This window comes from Carcharodon carcharias, chromosome 2 (assembly GCF_017639515.1).
Source record: "Carcharodon carcharias isolate sCarCar2 chromosome 2, sCarCar2.pri, whole genome shotgun sequence".
Classification (NCBI taxonomy): domain Eukaryota; kingdom Metazoa; phylum Chordata; class Chondrichthyes; order Lamniformes; family Lamnidae; genus Carcharodon; species Carcharodon carcharias.
This window is the reverse complement of record NC_054468.1, coordinates 183,865,654-183,888,505: the sequence shown is the minus strand read 5'-3', so window position 1 is coordinate 183,888,505 and position 22,852 is coordinate 183,865,654. Positions and strand designations below refer to the sequence as shown.

The window sequence follows — 22,852 nt, the reverse complement described above, 5'->3', positions numbered from 1 at the left end:
ACAGAGAGAGAGAGAGAGGCACAGAGAGAGAGAGAGAGAGGCACAGAGAGAGAGAGAGAGGCACAGAGAGAGAGAGGCACAGAGAGAGAGAGAGGCACAGAGAGAGAGAGAGGCACAGAGAGAGAGAGAGGCACAGAGAGAGAGAGGGGGGGGGCAGAGAGAGAGAGGGGGGCAGAGAGAGAGAGAGAGAGAGGCAGAGAGAGAGAGGCAGAGAGAGAGAGGAGCAGAGAGAGGGGCAGAGAGAGAGAGATGCAGAGGCAGAGAGAGAGAGGCAGAGAGAGAGAGAGAGGCAGAGAGAGAGAGAGAGGCAGAGAGAGAGAGAGAGAGGCAGAGAGAGAGAGGCAGAGAGAGAGAGAGAGAGGCAGAGAGAGAGAGAGGCAGAGAGAGAGAGAGGCAGAGAGAGAGAGAGGCAGAGGGAGAGAGGCAGAGGGAGAGAGAGAGGGAGGCAGAGAGAGAGGCACAGAGAGAGAGAGGCACACAGAGAGAGAGAGGCACACAGAGAGAGAGAGGCACACAGAGAGAGAGAGGGAGAAAGAGAGGCAGAGAGAGAGAGAGGGGCAGAGAGAGAGAGAGGCAGAGAGAGAGAGAGGCAGAGAGAGAGAGAGGCAGAGAGAGAGAGAGGCAGAGGGAGAGAGAGAGAGAGGCAGAGGGAGAGGCAGAGGGAGAGGCAGAGAGAGAGGCAGAGAGAGAGGCAGAGGCAGAGACAGAAAGAGAGAAAGGCAGAGGCAAAGACAGAGAGAGAGGCAAAGACAGAGAGAGAGGCAAAGACAGAGAGAGAGGCAGAGACAGAGAGAGGCAGAGACAGAGAGAGGCAGAGACAGAGAGAGGCAGAGACAGAGAGAGGCAGAGACAGAGAGAGGCAGAGACAGAGAGAGGCAGAGGCAGAGAGAGAGAGGCAGAGAGAGAGAGGCAGAGAGAGAGAGGCAGAGAGAGAGAGGCAGAGAGAGAGAGGCAGAGAGAGAGAGGCAGAGAGAGAGGCAGAGAGAGAGGCAGAGAGAGAGGCAGAGAGAGAGGCAGAGAGAGAGGCAGAGAGAGAGGCAGAGAGAGAGGCAGAGAGAGAGGCAGAGAGAGAGGCAGAGAGAGAGGCAGAGAGAGAGAGAGAGAGAGAAAGAGAGAGGCAGAGGTAGAGAGAGAGAGGCAGAGTCAGAGAGAGAGAGAGGGGCAGAGGCAGAAAGAGAGAGAGAGAGAGAGGGGCAGAGGCAGAAAGAGAGAGAGGGGCAGAGGCAGAAAGAGAGAGAGGGGCAGAGGCAGAAAGAGGCAGAGGCAGAAAGAGAGAGAGGCAGAGGCAGAAAGAGAGAGAGGCAGAGTCAGAGTCGGAGTCAGAGTGAGGGAGAGAGAGGGAGGCAGAGGGAGGGAGAGAGAGAGAGAGGGAGGCAGAGGCAGAAAGAGAGAGAGGCAGAGACAGAGACAGAGAGAGAGGCAGAGGCAGAAAGAGAGAGAGGCAGAGGCAGAAAGAGAGAGAGGCAGAGGCAGAAAGAGAGAGAGGCAGAGGCAGAGACAGAGGCAGAGGCAGAGACAGAGACAGAGACTGAGAAAGGCAGAGGCAAAGACAGAGAGAGGCAGAGGCAAAGACAGAGAGAGGCAGAGACAGAGAGAGGCAGAGACAGAGAGGCAGAGACAGAGAGAGGCAGAGACAGAGAGAGGCAGAGACAGAGAGAGGCAGAGACAGAGAGTGAGGCAGAGACAGAGAGTGAGGCAGAGACAGAGTGAGGCAGAGACAGAGTGAGGCAGAGACAGAGTGAGGCAGAGACAGAGAGTGAGGCAGAGACAGAGAGTGAGGCAGAGACAGAGAGTGAGGCAGAGACAGAGAGGCAGAGACAGAGAGAGGCAGAGACAGAGAGTGAGGCAGAGACAGAGAGAGGCAGAGACAGAGAGAGGCAGAGACAGAGAGTGAGGCAGAGACAGAGAGTGAGGCAGAGACAGAGAGTGAGGCAGAGACAGAGAGTGAGGCAGAGACAGAGAGGCAGAGACAGAGAGAGGCAGAGACAGAGAGAGGCAGAGACAGAGAGTGAGGCAGAGACAGAGTGAGGCAGAGACAGAGAGTGAGGCAGAGACAGAGAGTGAGGCAGAGACAGAGAGGCAGAGACAGAGAGGCAGAGACAGAGAGGCAGAGACAGAGAGGCAGAGACAGAGAGGCAGAGACAGAGAGGCAGAGGCAGAGAGATTCAGACAGAAGCAGAGAGAGAGAGAGGCAGAGAGAGAGGCAGAGAGAGAGAGAGAGAGAGAGAGGGAGAGAGGCAGAGGCAAAAAGAGAGAGAGGCAGAGTCAGAGAAAGAGAGAGGCAGAGGTAGAGAGAGAGAGGCAGAGTCAGAGGGAGAGAGAGAGAGAGAGGGGCAGAGGCAGAAAGAGAGAGAGAGAGAGAGAGAGGGGCAGGGGCAGAAAGAGAGAGGGGCAGAGGCAGAAAGAGAGAGAGAGGCAGAGGCAGAAAGAGAGAGAGGCAGAGGCAGAAAGAGAGAGAGGCAGAGGCAGAAAGAGAGAGAGGCAGAGTCAGAGTCGGAGTCAGAGGGAGGGAGAGAGAGAGAGAGGGAGGCAGAGGCAGAAAGAGAGAGAGGCAGAGACAGAGACAGAGAGAGAGGCAGAGGCAGAAAGAGAGAGAGGCAGAGGCAGAAAGAGAGAGAGGCAGAGGCAGAAAGAGAGAGAGGCAGAGGCAGAGGCAGAAAGAGAGAGAGGCAGAGGCAGAAAGAGAGAGAGGCAGAAAGAGAGAGAGGCAGAGGCAGAAAGAGAGAGAGGCAGAGGCAGAAAGAGAGAAAGGCAGAGGCAGAAAGAGAGAGAGGCAGAGGCAGAAAGAGAGAGAGAGGCAGAGGCAGAAAGAGAGAGAGGCAGAGTCAGAGTCGGAGTCAGAGGGAGGGAGAGAGAAAGAGAGAGGGAGGCAGAGGCAGAAAGAGAGAGAGAATGGCAGAGGCAGGGAGAGAATGGCAGAGACAGGGAGAGAATGGCAGAGACAGGGAGAGAATGGCAGAGACAGGGAGAGAATGGCAGAGACAGGGAGAGAATGGCAGAGACAGGGAGAGAATGGCAGAGACAGGGAGAGAATGGCAGAGACAGGGAGAGAATGGCAGAGACGGGGAGAGAATGGCAGAGACGGGGAGAGAATGGCAGAGACAGGGGAGAGAATGGCAGAGACAGGGAGAGAATGGCAGAGACAGGGAGAGAATGGCAGAGACAGGGAGAGAATGGCAGAGACAGGGAGAGAATGGCAGAGACAGGGAGAGAATGGCAGAGACAGGGAGAGAATGGCAGAGACAGGGAGAGAATGGCAGAGACAGGGAGAGAATGGCAGAGACAGGGAGAGAATGGCAGAGACAGGGAGAGAATGGCAGAGACAGGGAGAGAATGGCAGAGACAGGGAGAGAATGGCAGAGACAGGGAGAGAATGGCAGAGACAGGGAGAGAATGGCAGAGACAGGGAGAGAATGGCAGAGACAGGGAGAGAATGGCAGAGACAGGGAGAGAATGGCAGAGACAGGGAGAGAATGGCAGAGACAGGGAGAGAATGGCAGAGACAGGGAGAGAATGGCAGAGACAGGGAGAGAATGGCAGAGACAGGGAGAGAATGGCAGAGACAGGGAGAGAATGGCAGAGACAGGGAGAGAATGGCAGAGACAGGGAGAGAATGGCAGAGACAGGGAGAGAATGGCAGAGACAGGGAGAGAATGGCAGAGACAGGGAGAGAATGGCAGAGACAGGGAGAGAATGGCAGAGACAGGGAGAGAATGGCAGAGACAGGGAGAGAATGGCAGAGACAGGGAGAGAATGGCAGAGACAGGGAGAGAATGGCAGAGACAGGGAGAGAATGGCAGAGACAGGGAGAGAATGGCAGAGACAGGGAGAGAATGGCAGAGACAGGGAGAGAATGGCAGAGACAGGGAGAGAATGGCAGAGACAGGGAGAGAATGGCAGAGACAGGGAGAGAATGGCAGAGACAGGGAGAGAATGGCAGAGACAGGGAGAGAATGGCAGAGACAGGGAGAGAATGGCAGAGACAGGGAGAGAATGGCAGAGACAGGGAGAGAATGGCAGAGACAGGGAGAGAATGGCAGAGACAGGGAGAGAATGGCAGAGACAGGGAGAGAATGGCAGAGACAGGGAGAGAATGGCAGAGACAGGGAGAGAATGGCAGAGACAGGGAGAGAATGGCAGAGACAGGGAGAGAATGGCAGAGACAGGGAGAGAATGGCAGAGACAGGGAGAGAATGGCAGAGACAGGGAGAGAATGGCAGAGACAGGGAGAGAATGGCAGAGACAGGGAGAGAATGGCAGAGACAGGGAGAGAATGGCAGAGACAGGGAGAGAATGGCAGAGACAGGGAGAGAATGGCAGAGACAGGGAGAGAATGGCAGAGACAGGGAGAGAATGGCAGAGACAGGGAGAGAATGGCAGAGACAGGGAGAGAATGGCAGAGACAGGGAGAGAATGGCAGAGACAGGGAGAGAATGGCAGAGACAGGGAGAGAATGGCAGAGACAGGGAGAGAATGGCAGAGACAGGGAGAGAATGGCAGAGACAGGGAGAGAATGGCAGAGACAGAGAATGGCAGAGACAGGGAGAGAATGGCAGAGACAGAGAATGGCAGAGACAGAGAATGGCAGAGACAGAGAATGGCAGAGACAGAGAATGGCAGAGACAGAGAATGGCAGAGACAGAGAATGGCAGAGACAGAGAATGGCAGAGACAGAGAATGGCAGAGACAGAGAATGGCAGAGACAGAGAATGGCAGAGACAGAGAATGGCAGAGACAGAGAATGGCAGAGACAGAGAATGGCAGAGACAGAGAATGGCAGAGACAGAGAATGGCAGAGACAGAGAATGGCAGAGACAGAGAATGGCAGAGACAGAGAATGGCAGAGGGAGAGAATGGCAGAGGGAGAGAATGGCAGAGGGAGAGAATGGCAGAGACAGAGAATGGCAGAGGGAGAGAATGGCACAGGGAGAGAATGGCACAGGGAGAGAATGGCACAGGGAGAGAATGGCACAGGGAGAGAATGGCACAGGGAGAGAGAGAGGGGCAGAGAGAGAGAGAGAGGGGCAGAGAGAGAGGGGCAGAGAGAGAGAGAGAGGGGCAGAGGCAGAGAGAGAGAGGGGGGCAAAGGCAGAGAGAGAGAGAGAGAGAGAGAGAGAGAGAGAGGGGCTGAGGCAAAGAGAGAGGGGCAGAGGCAGAGAGAGGGGCAGAGGCAGAGAGAGAGAGGGGCAGAGGCAGAGAGAGAGAGGGGCAGAGGCAGAGAGAGAGAGAGGGGAAGAGGCAGAGAGAGAGAGGGGCAGAGGCAGAGAGAGAGAGCGGGGGGGCAGAGGCAGAGAGAGGGAGGGCAGAGGGAGGGGGGGCAGAGGGAGGAGGGGCAGAGAGAGGGGGAGGCAGAGAGAGGGGGGGGCAGAGAGAGGGGGGGGCAGAGAGAGGGGGGGGCAGAGAGAGGGGGGGCAGAGAGAGGGGGGGCAGAGAGAGGGGGGGCAGAGAGAGGGGGGGCTGAGAGAGGGGGGGCTGAGAGAGGGGGGGCTGAGAGAGGGGGGGGCTGAGAGAGGGGGGGCTGAGAGAGGGGGGGCATGAGAGAGGGGGGAAGAGAGAGGGGGGGCTGAGAGAGGGGGGGCTGAGAGAGGGGGGGCTGAGAGAGGTGGGGCTGAAAGAGGGGGGGCTGAGAGAGGGGGGGCTGAGAGAGGGGGGGCTGAGAGAGGGGGGGCAGAGAGAGGGGGAAGAGAGAGGGGGGGGAGAGAGAGGGGGACAGAGAGGGGGGCAGAGAGGGGGGCAGAGAGAAGGGGGCAGAGAGAGGGGGGCAGAGAGAGGGGGGCAGAGAGAGGGGGGGCAGAGAGAGGGGGGGCAGAGAGAGGGGGGGCAGAGAGAGGGGGGGGCAGAGAGAGGAGGGGGCAGAGAGAGGAGGGGGCAGAGAGAGGGGGGGCAGAGAGAGGGGGGGCAGAGAGAGGGGGGGCAGAGAGAGGGGGGGCAGAGAGAGGGGGGGACAGAGAGAGGGGGGGCAGAGAGAGGGGGGGCAGAGAGGGGGGGGCAGAGAGGGGGGGGGCAGAGAGAGGGGGGGCAGAGAGAGGGGGGGCAGAGAGAGGGGGGCAGAGAGAGGGGGGGCAGAGAGAGGGGGGGCAGAGAGAGGGGGGGCAGAGAGAGGGGGGGCAGAGAGAGGGGGGGCAGAGAGAGGGGGGCAGAGAGGGGGGGGCAGAGAGGGGGGGGCAGAGAGGGGGGGGCAGAGAGGGGGGGGCAGAGAGGGGGGGGCAGAGAGGGGGGGCAGAGAGGGGGCAGAGAGGGGGGCAGAGAGGGGGGCAGAGGGGGGGCAGAGAGGGGGGGCAGAGAGGGGGGCAGAGAGGGGGGGCAGAGAGGGGGGGCAGAGAGGGGGGGCAGAGAGGGGGGGCAGAGAGGGGGGGCAGAGAGGGGGGGCAGAGAGGGGGGGCAGAGAGGGGGGGCAGAGAGAGGGGGGGCAGAGAGAGGGGGGGCAGAGAGAGGGGGGGCAGAGAGAGGGGGGGCAGAGAGAGGGGGGCAGAGAGAGGGGGGGCAGAGAGAGGGGGGGCAGAGAGGGGGGCAGAGAGGGGGGGGCAGAGAGAGGGGGGGTAGAGAGAGGGGGGGCAGAGAGGGGGGGGCAGAGAGGGGGGGGCAGAGAGGGGGGGGCAGAGAGGGGGGGGGCAGAGAGAGGGGGGGCAGAGAGAGGGGGGGCAGAGAGAGGGGGGGCAGAGAGAGGGGGGGCAGAGAGAGGGGGGCAGAGAGAGGGGGGGCAGAGAGAGGGGGGGCAGAGAGAGGGGGGGCAGAGAGAGGGGGGGGCAGAGAGAGGGGGGGCAGAGAGGGGGGCAGAGAGGGGGGCAGAGAGGGGGGCAGAGAGGGGGGCAGAGAGGGGGGCAGAGAGGGGGGCAGAGAGGGGGGCAGAGCGAGGGGGGGTAGAGAGTGGGGGGGTAGAGAGAGGGGGGGCAGAGAGAGGGGGGGCAGCGAGGGGGGCAGAGAGAGGGGGGGGCAGAGAGAGGGGGGGGCAGAGAGAGGGGGGGGCAGAGAGAGGGGGGGGCAGAGAGAGGGGGGGGCAGAGAGAGGGGGGGGCAGAGAGAGGGGGGGGCAGAGAGAGGGGGGGGGCAGAGAGAGGGGGGGGCAGAGAGAGGGGGGGGCAGAGAGGGGGGGGCAGAGAGAGGGGGAGCAGAGAGAGGGGGGAGCAGAGAGAGGGGGGAGCAGAGAGAGGGGGGGCAGAGAGAGGGGGGGCAGAGAGAGGGGGGGCAGAGAGAGGGGGGGCAGAGAGAGGGGGGGCAGAGAGAGGGGGGGGCAGAGAGAGGGGGGGCAGAGAGAGGGGGGGCAGAGAGAGGGGGGCAGAGAGGGGGGGGCAGAGAGGGGGGGGCAGAGGGGGGGGGCAGAGAGGGGGGGCAGAGAGAGGGGGGGCAGAGAGAGGGGGGCAGAGAGAGGGGGGCAGAGAGAGGGGGGCAGAGAGAGGGGGGGCAGAGAGAGGGGGGGCAGAGAGAGGGGGGCAGAGAGAGGGGGGCAGAGAGGGGGCAGAGAGGGGGCAGAGAGGGGGCAGAGAGGGGGGCAGAGAGGGGGGGCAGAGAGGGGGGGCAGAGAGGGCGGGCAGAGAGAGGGGGGGCAGAGAGAGGGCGGGCAGAGAGAGGGCGGGCAGAGAGAGGGCGGGCAGAGAGAGGGCGGGCAGAGAGAGGGCGGGCAGAGAGAGGGCGGGCAGAGAGAGGGCGGGCAGAGAGGGGGGCAGAGAGGGGGGGGCAGAGAGAGGGGGGGCAGAGAGAGGGGGGGCAGAGAGGGGGGCAGAGAGGGGGGGGGCAGAGAGGGGGGGTAGAGAGTGGGGGGGTAGAGAGTGGGGGGGTAGAGAGAGGGGGGGGCAGAGAGAGGGGGGGGCAGAGAGAGGGGGGGGCAGAGAGAGGGGGGGGCAGAGAGAGGGGGGGGCAGAGAGAGGGGGGGGCAGAGAGAGGGGGGGGCAGAGAGAGGGGGGGCAGAGAGGGGGGCAGAGAGGGGGGCAGAGAGGGGGGCAGAGAGGGGGGCAGAGAGGGGGGCAGAGAGGGGGGCAGAGAGGGGGGCAGAGAGGGGGGCAGAGAGGGGGGCAGAGAGGGGGGCAGAGAGAGGGGGGGGCAGAGAGAGGGGGGGGCAGAGAGAGGGGGGGGCAGAGAGAGGGGGGGGCAAAGAGAGGGGGGGGCAGAGAGAGGGGGAGCAGAGAGAGGGGGGAGCAGAGAGGGGGGGGCAGAGAGAGGGGGGGCAGAGAGAGGGGGGGGCAGAGAGAGGGCGGGGCAGAGAGAGGGGGGGCAGAGAGAGGGGGGGCAGAGAGAGGGGGGGGCAGAGAGAGGGGGGGCAGAGAGAGGGGGGGCAGAGAGGGGGGGGCAGAGAGAGGGGGGGGCAGAGAGAGGGGGGGGCAGAGAGGGGGGGGCAGAGAGAGGGGGGGGCAGAGAGAGGGGGGGGCAGAGAGGGGGGGCAGAGAGGGGGGGGCAGAGAGGGGGGGGCAGAGAGGGGGGGGCAGAGAGGGGGGGGGGCAGAGAGAGGGGGGGCAGAGAGGGGGGGGCAGAGAGAGGGGGGGGGCAGAGAGAGGGGGGGGCAGAGAGAGGGGGGGCAGAGAGAGGGGGGGCAGAGAGAGGGGGGGCAGAGAGAGAGGGGGGGCAGAGAGAGGGGGGGCAGAGAGAGGGGGGGGCAGAGAGAGGGGGGGGGCAGAGAGAGGGGGGTCAGAGAGAGGGGGGGCAGAGAGAGGGGGGGGCAGAGAGAGGGGGGGCAGAGAGAGGGGGGGCAGAGAGAGGGGGGGGCAGAGAGAGGAGGGGGCAGAGAGAGGAGGGGGCAGAGAGAGGAGGGGGCAGAGAGAGGAGGGGGCAGAGAGAGGGGGGGCAGAGAGAGGGGGGGCAGAGAGAGGGGGGGCAGAGAGAGGGGGCAGAGAGAGGGGGGGCAGAGAGAGGGGGGGCAGAGAGAGGGGGGGGCAGAGAGAGGGGGGCAGAGAGAGGGGGGCAGAGAGAGGGGGGCAGAGAGAGGGGGGCAGAGAGAGGGGGGCAGAGAGAGGGGGGCAGAGAGAGGGGGGCAGAGAGAGGGGGGCAGAGAGAGGGGGGGCAGAGAGAGGGGGGGCAGAGAGAGGGGGGGCAGAGAGAGGGGGGGCAGAGAGAGGGGGGGCAGAGAGAGGGGGGGAAGAGAGAGGGGGGGCAGAGAGAGGGGGGGCAGAGAGAGGGGGGGCAGAGAGAGGGGGGGCAGAGAGAGGGGGGGCAGAGAGAGGGGGGGCAGAGAGAGGGGGGGCAGAGAGAGGGGGGGCAGAGAGAGGGGGGGCAGAGAGAGGGGGGGCAGAGAGGGGGGGGCAGAGAGGGGGGGGCAGAGAGGGGGGGGCAGAGAGGGGGGGGCAGAGAGGGGGGGGCAGAGAGGGGGGGGCAGAGAGGGGGGGGCAGAGAGGGGGGGGCAGAGAGGGGGGGGCAGAGAGAGGGGGGCAGAGAGAGGGGGGCAGAGAGAGGGGGGGGCAGAGAGAGGGGGGGCAGAGAGTGGGGGGGGCAGAGAGAGAGAGAGACAGAGAGAGAGAGAGAGACAGAGGCAGATAGCAGAGAAGGAGAGAGAGAGGGAGAGAGTCAGTCAGTAAGTCTTTATTGTTCAATACACAGGGTGACGGTGGGAGCTTGCACTTGGATTGAAGAGACCATGTTTGTAAGGAATTAAACAAGGCTGGAAGATTCATCCAGCTTTGGCTAGATGCAAGAATCTCTAGGGCATCCATCACAATGGAAATCAGATCATGGATTAGAAGTTGTCAGGCATCGGGAGTTGAGAATAGCTCTGGGCTGGTTCCTGAAGAATGAAGTGTCCACTTAGACACAGAGTAAAGTATAACCTTGGAGGCAGATTTTTAGTTATTTGATAAGTTAAAAGGCAGACTCTTTCTCTAGTTTAGTAAGCTGCTGAGTGAATAGCGCTTAGACAATGTTGCTTTTAGTTTATCACTGTAAAAGTATTAAAATTTGAAATCTTGCCTCGTGATCCTTCCAGCCAATCACTGGAAATTCAGATATCTTTTTAGAAGTGATCGGTCCCTACAGAGACCGTAACAAATTGGTGGTTCTTGCAGGATTTGGAATCCAAGGCAGAGGTGAATACATTAGGATTGCCAAAGTTTAAATGAACAAGACTTCACAGTGATTTTTGCTGTAGTCAATGAAAAATTAACATGGTTATGTAGAGTGCGGAATGTTTCTCAAAAGAGAGGACCTGTTTTTGAAAGCCTTACAACAGTTAAAGATTAAATTGAAGGCGATAGAAGAGAAGTTAGATGCAGAATTAAAAGTAGGCACTAAAAAGGCAAAAATAGTTGAAGTATTGGCTCAAAGTTTGCACCTTGAGGAAGAAGAGTGATCCAGATAAAACAAAGGTTGAGCTAGCTAGGATTCAGTTGCAAATGAAACAACTTGAATTTGAAAATGAGAAAAAATTAAGTTAGAGAAAGAAAAATGAAAATACTTTAATTCAAAAGAGAGGAAAAGGGGAAACATGAAAAGTTGAATTCGAATTTCGAAGAATAAGGGGAAAGGAAAGCCTTGAATTGCTAAGAGAGAGAGAAGCCAGAAAATTTGAACTGGACAGAGAAAAGTTTTGATTATACGAACAGGGAGCAGTGGGGACACTTGACAATGAATTAGCTTCAACTCCTGGATTTGATTTGGCAAGGAATATTCACTTAGTGCCTAAATTCAGTGAGGAAGGAGTTAAAATGTATTTTGTCTAGTTTGAGACTATTGCTACAAAGTTACAATGGCCTACAGAAATTTGGACAATTCTACCACAAAATGGCTTGGTAGGGAAAGTGTTGGAGGTTTATTCAATCCTTTCAAATGCAAGGTCTGTAGATTATCATATGGGGAAGACTGCTGTGCTCCAGAAGCTTACAGACAAAAGTTTAGAAATCTGAGGAACAGACAAAAATTAGACTTCTGTGGAATTTGCTGGAGAAAATAAATTTTCTTTTGAAGATTTTGAAAACCTTAGGCAAATGTTGTTAATGGAAGAATTTAAAAACAGTACCCCACGAAGAAAACTGTAATATTTATAAAATAAGCGGCTGTTATTGCTGATGGTTACAAACTATTCCACAGGCACACAGGTGGCAACACACCTTTGTTTGCAAACCCACACAGAAACTGGAGAGGTAAGAAAATGTTAATGAACAGGACACTAGCTACACTGAGGGGGAATAGCAGAAATGAGTAGACAGAGGCTCCTCTGAGGTTAAAAAAAGGCAGGATAAGTATGATTCAAGGGGACCAACATGTTATTCTATTAGAGAGGCCATGTGAAGGCAGATTTCTGGAGATTAAAACCCAAAATAGTAGCATTTGTGAACATGCATGGTGTGCCTACAGAAAATGTTACACCTGTAGGTGGCACTAGTAACAAACAAGTAGTTTTGAATGTATTTACTATTGATAAAATTTAACTCAAAACAGGGCAAGGATACTGTACTCATGGGTGAGGTCTCTATATCTTTGTCCAGTGAAGCAGACAAACAAATAAATAAATAGTCTGAAAGATACGGGGTCAGCTCAATCGCTGATGGTAGTAAGTGATGCAACTTCCTCTAGAAGGTATGTTATTTAGGAACGTATGGATTAAGGGTATTAACGGAGGTTGGTTAACTACTTGTTGCCTAAAGTTAATTAAATTGTGGTTTAATTTCTCATATGTTAACTGGGAATTGTGTCAAAGTTGCCTATTAATGGTGTTGATTTCATACTAGGAAATGAGGTTCCTGAAGGGGGACAGCCAGCAGTCCAGCAGAAAAGTCCAGCGAAATGGTAAAAGTCAAATACATCAAGTGACATACAGAAAGCCGTGACTATCAATATTCCTATGAAAATTACAGTTCCAATTAAAGATGTGTTCAAAGTCTGAAGCTCAAACTGAAGTTAAAAGAACTTTTAAACCTTAGATTGACAGCAGAGTTACAAACAGCTGGAAACAAATTGAAGCTGTCTGAATTAAGCCTGCAGGCAGACTACGCCACAGATGTCAAAGCAGAAAACAGCAGCAGCGTTCCAAGCTGTTGAAGAAACAAAGAAAGACAGTGCTTGAAAACAAAATGCTTTGACTGCAACTAATGCTGATAGTGTGGAACTAGGAGGAATAATTCAAGCTCTGGACCATAAATTAATACTTCAGGATGTTGACTGATATGCCATACTGCTTCATCGTTATCTGTGCCGATCTTTGATTCCAATTTATTGGGCCAGATCACCCCACTGAAATTGGCCCTCTTCCAATTAAGTATTTTTACTCTGGATTGTTCCTTGTCGTTTTCCATGGGTAACCTATACCTTATGATACTACGATCACTACTTCCTAAATGTTTTCCTTCTGATAGTTGATCGCCCTCATTCCCCAAAATCAGATCAAACAATGTCTCCTTCATTGTAAGGCTGGAAACATCATGATCAACAAAAATCTCCTGAGCACACTTCAGAAACTTCTCCCCTTCTCTGCCCTTTATGATATGACTGTCCCAGTCTATATTAGGATAATAAAGTCCCTCGTCATCACTCTGGTTTTTGCAACATTGTCGCTGCCCTGCAAATTTGCTCCTCCATCTTTCCTGCTAGTTTGTGGCCGACGGAATACATGCAGTAGTGTAATGGTGCCTCTATTGTTTCTGAACTCTAACCAAACAGATTTGGTCCTTGACATCGTCTAGGACATCCTCTCTTTCCGGCAATGGAATTGTTTTATTTAAGCAATAGTGCTAACCCTCCTCTTCTCTTTCTTTCCATAACTTTCCTGAATGCCATGTATCCAAGAATATTTAGTACATAATTTTGCCCATTTTTGAGCCAGGTTTCCAGTTTTGTCACATCATATTCCCTACTGGCTATCTAAGCCTGCGTCTAACCAAAGTTATTTAGCAGACTTCAGGCATTTATATACATGCACTGTAAACCTAATTTAGGCCTTCTTGCATTCCTCCCTCTTGCACACTTCTTCAGCCATGCATTCATCTGCTCTATTCTATTTCTATATTCACCTCCTCCTATTTCTATATTCACTAGCAAATGGCATTGGGCGTAATCCAGAGATTTCAGCCCTTGAGGTCCTGCTTGCTAGTCTCCTTCCTCGCTCCCAAAAATTTGAATGCAGGACCTCATCCCTCTTTCTACCTGTCTTTGGTACTGATATAGATCCAGACTGCTGGCTGTTCCCCATCTCCCTTCAGAATGTTCTGCAGCTGCTCAGTGCCATCCTTGACCTTGGAACCAGTGAAGGAACATAATATCCTGGAATCACATTTGCAGCCATAAAAACACCTGACTGTTCTGCTAACTATAGAATCCCTGAGCATTATTATTTTCTCAATCATCCCCCTGCCCCCCTGTACAGCTGAGCCACCTGTGCCATGGACTTGATTCTTACTGCACTCCCCTGAGGAACCATCATCCTCACCAGTATTCAGAACAGAATACCGGTTGGTGTGTGATGCACTCAGGGGGCTACTGCCTAGTTTTCCATGACTGCTTGGTAGTTACTCCTCCTTCTGTCTCTGACTCTGCATTCTTAAGCGGAGGGGTGACCGCCTCCAGAAATGTGTTATTCACATAGCTATCAGCCTCTCAGGTACACTCTGCCACTCAAGCTCCAAAATCTGGGGCTCAAGCTCCTCTAGCTGATGACACTTCTTACATGTGATTGCCCAGGACACTTTAGTTCTCACCTAGAACAGGTGTGCCTTCGACCAAGAGTGGAAACCAGTGGAAATGACTGCCATAAAAGCTGCACCTCCTTCAAGCTGTCATGCTCAAAAGTGCCAATGGATCCCCATTCCCTGCCAACAGAAGCCTTAGAAGACTCTGCCAATCCTCAATACAAAGTAAAACAATGCATTTAAGAAGGATATGCTGTATTTATTGTCCATAAGTTTTGTGCTCATACATGTTAAATATTCTATGATAAAAATACAATCCACTGCACAATCTTTGTAGAAAGATCATAGGAAACAGAAAACAAAATCAGGTGAATATATTTAACCAATAGGCTTTTGCTTGGGCGAATAAATACATATTTGATCATAGTTTGTTCGAAGCCAAAGTGTTTGCCTCCTAAAACTGGCATGTGGTGCATTATACCGCCCAATGCATATTAAATGTTTAATCCAGTGAAATCAATGTGTATGCAAACTAGATCAAGACAAATTGTTGCACTGATTACTTATGGCATGTTAAAATTATACTGTGTCCACAAAAAGTAAAATCTTGAATGAAAAAAAATAGAAAATGTGAAATACTTCATTTTTGTAACATCAAAAACTAAAATCAAGACACTGAACAACCAAAACTGTGCTTGTGCCAGAAGCTACTGACAGATCTTGAATGTTGCCAACTGTTTCCAGGTTATCAGCTGCGAGTAATCTGGCTTTCAAAACATTGTATCCTTAGCAACTAGTACTCTAAACTAACAATTTGCATTTATTTGGTGAGTGACTATTCTGTCTGTGAAGTTGGGTAGCAATTATTTCCTCAAATAATCTGCGTGTATAGCTTTAATGAGAACTTGCTCACGCTGCCCTATATGTACTTGTAAGATTGCATGATCCATGGATACAACAAAAGTATCAATTTTCTGGACTGGATAGCTTGGTATCATATCAGACAGAGTTAAACTAGGTGAGGCAAAGCTTGGTTTGAGCCACTAAGGTGCTGTGTTCCAAGCAAAGTAAAAGCACAGAGTAAAAATTATGACCAGGTTCACTTAGTTCAAATTATACAACTTGGCTTCACAGAAAGATACAAAAATATCAAACACTGAAAATTTAATTCTGTCCCACAATTTCAGAGCAGAACCTCCTCTTGCACCTTTTGCTTGGGACTATTGTCTCCAAAAGTCAGACTGCTTTTTGGTGTTTGTACATGAATTTTTATCACAGAATCACAGTGCAGACGAGGCCCTTTGGCCCATCGAGTCTGCATCGACACGTGAGAAACACCTGACCTACCTACCTAATCCCATTTATCAGCACTTGGCCCATAGCCTTGAATGTTATGACGTGCCAAGTGCTCATCCAGGTACTTTTTAAAGGATGTGAGGCAACCTGCCTCCACCACCCTCCCAGGCAGTGCATTCCAGACTGTCACCACCTCTGGGTAAAAAAGTTGTTCCTCACATCACCGCTAAACCTCCTGCCCCTCACCTTGAACTTGTGCCCCTTTGTGACTGACCCTTCAACTAAGGGGCACAGCTGCTCCCTACCCACCCTGTCCATGCCCATCATAATCTTGTACACCTCAATCAGGTCGCCCCCTCAGTCTTCTCTGCTCCAACGAAAACAACCCAAATCTATCCAACCTCACTTCATAACTTAAATGTTTCATCCGAGGCAACAACCTGGTGAATCTCCTCCTATTTTTGAAGTATTTATCAAGGTGTCAAAAGCCTGCCCTTCTCACAGACTGTCATAGATCAAAGTGTTTCTCAAAATAATTCCAAGATATATCTTTATGAACAAGGTTCAAGTCAGAAGAGTGATGGAATACTCGCACTTGTCTTGGTGTGTGCAGCACAACATTCAAGACTCTTGACACCATCCACGACAAAGCAAAGAGAAAGAGGGAAGGAAGGAGTGAAGGAAAAGAAATAAAGAGATATAAAAAGAAGCATAAAATTACAGTTGGACAGAAGCATATATAATTAAGGCAAGAGATATTTTATTTCTGTCCATGAGCAATGCTGGGAAGTAGGCTGCTCCTGCCATTATAAAACAGAATATCTCAACTCAGTAAGAAAGGTCATTTCTGCTGATTTTCTTTTCAAGAAGGTCAACACCAGCACAGCAGCTAAATTAAGATGACAATATGATCAAGAATTTGAGAGGAGAGGAAGATTGAAGACGCGGTGGTAGTGCAAGGGGGCGGGATCAAGAGTGGAGTTTTTGAGGGGCGGTGTCAATGGCAATTTTGAAATGACAAGGAACAGTGGAAATCAACCCATTTACAATGTCAACTACCATGGAGGCTGGTAAAAGAAGTAGGAATGTAGGTTTGGGATCAAATGAGCAAAAGCTTTGTCTCATTTGGAAAATGAGCTCAGACAAGGCACAGAGGAGATAGAACAAAAATTAGGTTCACAGCTTGGGTGAGGAGGGGGAGGAGTTAAAAGCAACTGAATGCATGATTTTAAATCTTAATTACAAAGAGGTTTGTGCACTTTTCAATTGTTGGAAGCAAGGATCAAGTGGGCTGTCATGAAGAGATATTATATCTATAATTTTATTAGAAATTATTTTTAAAGATAGGGTTTAGTGGTGTCTGTGTGTGTCTGTGTGTGTGTGTGTGTGTGTGTGTGTGTGTGTCTTAATTGGATCAAAGCACCCAGACTAGCTGGCTTTAATGTATAGTAGGTTTGAAATGGTAATTAGATAAACATGGGGAAGTTTAGGAACATAGGTATCATGGGGACAATTTGCATTTTTAAATAAACCATTCAAAAGAATGGGTGAAATCTTGCACCTAGCTAGAAGGTGCCAAGCTATGTGTTCATTTTTTTCAGTTTACTAATAAAATTGGTGAAATGAATGGATATTATTGTTAGAAGAGATAAAAGCCTAGTGATATAATGGAAAATTTACATTCAAAGAGAAGGATATGTATAAAGGAGAAAGGAGATTGTGTGTAAGACAGAGGCATTTTAAGATTTAACAAGTCTGACAAGCCTTGAGCTGCTATCTGCAAAGGACCCAGAGCTGAAAGAAATTCATTTTGAATGCAACTGTCCAGGGCATGCTTTGCCAGGTGTCTGTTTAAATCTTTGAGATTTACTGTTGCCTTACTGGGGATCTGGATTTAGCTAATAGCCAGGTTAATTTGGAGATTTTTGTAGTTACTATAGTAGTAATTTTGTAGACGTATGGATGTGTTTATGATCTTTCTATTAATAAATGTTTAATTTAGTTTTATAAAAATCCTCGAGACTTGGTCTTATTACTACTGAATTCAAAGCCTGCACCTCGAAAAATACAAATTGCAAAAATAGATTATGACAGTTGTTTCAAGTTTCCCTCTGGGGTTTGAACAACTCAGCCTTTACCATCGGCTGCATCATAATAGGGGCACAGGCCAGCAGTTTAAGGAGATGGGTGATAGTGGACAGAAGACTTGAGAGGTTTTCTTTGCTTTCTAGTATGATACTTATTGGGATGATATTGAAGAGGAAATTGAAACCTAACTGAGCTCGAAGTGATCCAACGAGATCTGATAATGGACGGCTTAACATGCTTAAGTCTGTGCCCTTTTGACTTGAAGGAGCAAAGATCAAGGCAAAACCAGGAGATTGATCAAAATGTTTAACAGTTTTTTTCTGGGGACCAGGGCGTCAAAGATGAATGTCAGGGAAGTGGTTGAGAACATCAACAGCAACATAAGTATTGTGGAAAATGAAGAACCCAAGGCTGGGCTTTTGGAAAAAATGCAGTTCTAAGTGACTTGGTGGGAGAAAGAGAGAATTTTTTCTAGGAATGGGCATGAGGAGTGGGCTTAGAAGGCAGTAGATGGTGGTTAAGTCCTTGTCTACAATAGGTACCACAAGAGTAGAGATGCTTTAAGCACAGAGGTGCCAAAGGAGATGGTGGAGTCAAGGAGGTAGCTGCACACTTGGATAAGAATTTACAGGTGAGAAAGAGATTTAGGGAGAAGAGGATCCCACTCAATTCAAGGGAGAAGGCAAGGGAAGATGCAATGAAGATTAAAATCACCTAGGATAAGGCGGTGCTCAGTGCAAAGATTGAGGGAGAAGAAGTGGAAGAGTAATGTGGGATGGGGCAGGGGACAAGGAATATTTTAAAGGACAGGCCAAAGATGGAACAAGATGAAAAAAACAAAAACAGAATTACCTGGAAAAATTCAGCAGGTCTGGCAGCATCGGCGGAGAAGAAAAGAGTTGACGTTTCGAGTTCTCATGACCCTTCGACAGAACTAGTTCTGTCGAAGGAACATGAGGACTCGAAACATCAACTCTTTTCTTCTCCGCCGATGCTGCCAGACTTGCTGAGTTTTTCCAGGTAACTCTGTTTTTGTTTTGGATTTCCAGCATCCGCAGTTTTTTTGTTTTTATGGAACAAGATGAGGTGCTCAAAAGAAGAGAATGCACCAGAGAACAACTAAAAAGGACATAAAAATTAATATACCTTTGTGCCATATTATCTTTCAGAATTGCATTCACTTTACTGCATGTTTTCAATCTTTTGTTGAAAATTGTCATCTTTCTAAATCAAAACATTTCAAATTAATTTCAGCAGCCTAACTGAACAGCATCCAACGAGGTCAAGTCTACTTTCAGTATCCATGTACTAAATCTGCATTCTGCTCACAATGACATCAATGTTTTTCTTGCTCCTGCCAGTAAACCTTAAAGGGGTAAAAGCCACATATGTTTCTAAAATTATTTTCTGAAAATGAAAAACATTTTGTAAACATCCTAATAATAGGTCTCCAGAGTAAACATCCATGAGCAAAAGAGAAACTTATTGAGCACCATGAATGCCCAATGACAGGAGTAAAAATTCAGACAAATTCATTTGACTGCAAGCACAAATAGTTTATTATTATTAAGCAAGTCCTATGATTGGAATCACTTCAAAAACAGAATTAGCACAGAAGTTAGTTAAAAGGTGAATGATTTGCACCAAGGACTAAGGAGATCTATCAATATATCATCTTAGTCTTGTGCACATTTACCATGTAAGCTACACGGTCTCCAAAGCTACCCGCTGGTGTCTATAGTTTGCCAGCTCATTGCAAATGAGGTCACAGATTTGATAGCCAGTCTGCCTTGGGCCCAACTATTCAGGTGCTAGGCTGTTATAAGCAAATGTCAGGGAATGCCAGAACACCCAATGTGTACAGCTGGTATACTTTCAACAATAATGTCATATATGGTGGCAGAAACAAACGATTCCAGCAATTGGATTTAGATCGAAAGATAATAATAGTGAGGCTATCAGTGTTTATTGTTATTATGGAGTACACTGGACAGCAATTTCTTGTACTCACACATGCACAGTGAGATGCAAGAATACAGGAGTCGCTGTCTGACTAACTCAGCTTGTCCACAATGTATATACAGCTATACTGGTACTTTGCCAAAAGGCTCTTTATTGAAAGAGATGTAAGGGCATGAATTTGAGATACTTATCCAACTGTTCTTCGAGTTCTCTGCCCGAAGACGAGTCCTTGGTGATTCATTGACCAAGGCGGTGATTTTTTAACTACGGTAATTCGAGGATTCAGACCCTTTGTCTATATCAGCCAGAAAAGGATCGAAACCATGCAGATGGCATTAATCTGATTCACTTCTAGCCAAATGAGCTAACTGGCTCCTCAAAAAACCATTAAACATGTAGAAAAAGTTTTAGGCTTATTTATTCGCGTATAAGTGAATTTTTAACAGTATGGTAAGTCTTAATTACTGCTAAACCACCTCCCTGCCACTAAAAATTAACCTTTACAAGCTTGGGGCATCATTCCTTCAGATTTTATTATTGTTGGGAGATTTTTTTTTTGATTTTCGAACTCTTTCAGTTCTTATCTTTCTCAATCTTTTCTTTGTTGTACATGATTTTACATTGAATTAAATATTCTAACTCACACTTTCTAGACTAGATGTTGGAAAAAAATTCTTCAACCTCATTAGTTGGAGAGACACTGTTGATTGTCCTGCTCACAGGTCCCAGATCTCCTGTGGAAGCTGCTGTGTTGTTACAGACAGTTCTTGTTTTTAAGTTGCTGCTCACAAGCCTACCCAAAGTCCATGGACAGCTGTAAGCATAATGAACAACAGGTGCCATTCTATCACTGCTTTCTGCAATACCCAGCCATTACAATAAACATTTTGATAATAGAACATTGTTTGGAGTAGTTAACACAGTTGAAGCAATTTTGGATACAGCATTTCTACTTGCCACTTACATTGCAGAAAATATCACTGTGACATGGAAAACCTAGTATAAAGAGAGCACCACTTTACATACCCACTGCATAGACGGTGTTCTTCTGATGTAGACTAAAGCTAACTGTTGTACGACAGTGCAGGTAATATATGGCCTGCAAGCAAGCACCTGATCCTGAAAAGTACAAAATCATTCAAGCACCCACCTGAAGTACAAATTTCTGATCGATGAACTTTTTTGCAACACTAGGTTGGAAGTCTGGACATTCCAGAAATCGCAGAAAAAATTCATACACGAGCTTAAACAAGAAAAGTCATAATTAACAGACATAATCCTTTTCGGCTAAGTAAGTTAAAATCCGCATACATCTGTATAAAGTGTACTTGTGAACAATTATTTGCACCCCCTCCATGCATCTTTTCAATTCACTTTTATCAGCATCTTAGGTTCTGATGATGCTTTTTCAAAAGGAGACGGCTTCATTGTTGGATTTTTATTTTTTCCAAACCTCTTTTCTCAGATGTTCAAGAACCCCCTTGGTATTTTGCCTTCAATGCACAGAAACTCGATGCATGTCAGATCATTCATATGAATCTGTTATGCAGTACACTGAGCAACAATGTACTAACCCACAGCACTACCTTCAATATTTAATTGTATGTTCTACAAATTTGCTAGAACTCTGGCAAACATATTAAAAAGATGACCTAGCAGCTGTTCTGATTAAGGCGATTTTTTCAGTCAGTGCAATAAAATAGCAATCCATTTTACATGATATTTAAAATAACTGCTTATAAAATCTTCTACATACTATTTAAAATTATATACCTATACAGTGGAGCAGAAAGCGGTGGGCAGCGCACCACAGGGGACGTGGGTTAGGGGAAAGCAAGGGAGCGGACAGAAGGATGAGAAGAAGAGGGGAGAGCAAGAAAGATGAGTGAAAAGAGAACAAATTAGGAAAGGGACTGTCTAGTCATCAGCATGAATGCTCCCTTTTCTCCACCAAGGTCAGCTTTTCTTTTCAGTCGGTGGGGGAGTAGGTTATTGCCATACATTGTTTGCTATCTCAATTTTTCTCAGCAGGGAAGAGGAAGGCCCTTTTCTTTCCCCATGCGCAGGTTTTCTCCACTGTAAAGGGTAGGCATTGTGGTCAGCAGTTCTTTGGATTTCTTCTCAGAAGGATGGAGGAGGGAGGGATATGATGATAGTAACTGACTCTTCAAGACAGAAAGGATGACATTTATTTTTGGGGGCAGGGAAGATAACAAAATCTTACCTTGAAATGTGCAGGCTATCAGTAAAGTTGGAGCATGTAGCCTTTGGTTTTCAAAGCCAGGATCAAAAATTTTGTTTTAGTTTAAGCTGGGAATACTTGGTTCTTCATTACTAGAGAAGAGGCATTTGTGGGGGACCTATTTCAGTTTCAGTGGCAGAGGAAGCGGTGGGACGGAAGGGGGAAAAAGAGCGAGCATTAACATTTCAGTATGATGGTTTGTGGTTTTGGGACTGCACCCTGGAGCCAGTATTAGGAGCAATGTGTGCACCATGGTCCAAGATGTTACATACCATTACGTTGCCAGGGGTAGGACATGCTGGAGGCCTCATTTTTGGGGGAGAAATTATGCTAGGATATGTTTGGGATGAAATCTGTTATGTCTATAGGGCACACGATAATGCTCCCAATCCATATTTCAGTCTCAGTGGGTGCAAGTTTTTTAAGGTCTGATCAAGTTTCAAGCTTGGTGGGGAAGTGTCCTCAATTTGATCCTAGTAGTGGAAGAGACTATTTAGGTATGGGCAAAACAGGTCAGGGGCACAGTCAGTGGAGACAGAAGGGGAATTCCCAGGCCTGCATTTCGATCTCACGTGGCTAGGAAAGCAGGTTTAAAATGGGTGATTTGGGTTACATCAGAAACATTATGCTGATGGGGGCACTCATAGGTAATTAGAGAGAGGTAAAAACAAAAAACTGCAGATGCTGGAAATCCAAAACAAAAACAGAATTACCTGGAAAAACTCAGCAGGTCTGGCAGCATCGGCGGAGAAGAAAAGAGTTGACGTTTCGAGTCCTCGTGACCCTTCAACAAAACTAAGTGAATCTAAGGAGAGGGGTGAAATATAAGCTGGTTTAAGGTTGGGGGGGGGCGGGGGGAAGAAGTGGGGAGGGTGGTGTGGTTGTAGAGACAAGCAAGCAGTGATAGGAGCAGATAATCAAAAGACGTCACAGACAAAAGAACACAGAGGCGTTGAAGGTGATGATATTACCTAAACGAATGTGCTAGCCTTTCCACCCCACCCACACTAGAGCTGTACCTTGAGTGCCCTACCATCCATTCTTAATTAGCACATTCATTTAGATAATATCACCACCTTCAACACCTCTGTGTTCTTTTGTTCTTTTCTCTGTGACATGTTTTGATTATCTGCTCCTATCACTGCTTGCTTGTCCCTACAACCACAAACCCCCCACAACTTAAACCAGCTTATATTTCACCCCTCTCCTTAGATTCGCTCAGTTCTGTTGAAGGGTCATGAGGACTCGAAACGTCAACTCTTTTCTTCTCCGCCGATGCTGCCAGACCTGCTGAGTTTTTCCAGGTAATTCTGTTTTTGTTCTGATAGATAATTATCTCAGTATTGCAATCCTTTGGCAGTTACAGGAGTTGACTGGCAAGAACGCAATATCTGAACAGCTTTGAGGAGGATCAGGGAAGAAGAGTTAAGATCAGATAGTCTAATCCAGTTTTTTGCAAGATCATTAGCTTCTGTGGCATTTATGGAGACAGAGTTCACAGCATCGCCTTGGCAGAAGAGCAGGTACACTGACTTAAACCGAGTGCTAATAAATTACATGTGCAAATGCTTAAATGCTACTTCCTTCAGCATGGCCTTGGCAGAAGAGTAGATACAGTGATTTAAATTGAGTGCTAATAATATTGTACATGCAAATCTTTAAACACTACTTCCTTCCCTACAACAGTGTGTTGCTGTGGTTTCAGGTAAGATGGAAAATCATCA

The 22,852-nt window shown here is 49.8% G+C and overlaps 1 protein-coding gene across 4 annotated transcripts in view; it reads right to left on the bottom strand.

Moving 5' to 3' along the window:
* ppp2r5a (protein phosphatase 2, regulatory subunit B', alpha isoform) overlaps positions 1-22,852 on the bottom strand; it is a 236,953-nt gene that overhangs the window by 69,730 nt on the left and 144,371 nt on the right. For all 4 annotated transcript variants that reach the window (XM_041182923.1, XM_041182921.1, XM_041182920.1 and 1 more), the window contains exon 4: positions 20,037-20,129. In XM_041182923.1, the coding sequence (XP_041038857.1) occupies positions 20,037-20,129 (93 nt within the window). The remainder of the gene's footprint in view (positions 1-20,036; positions 20,130-22,852) is intronic.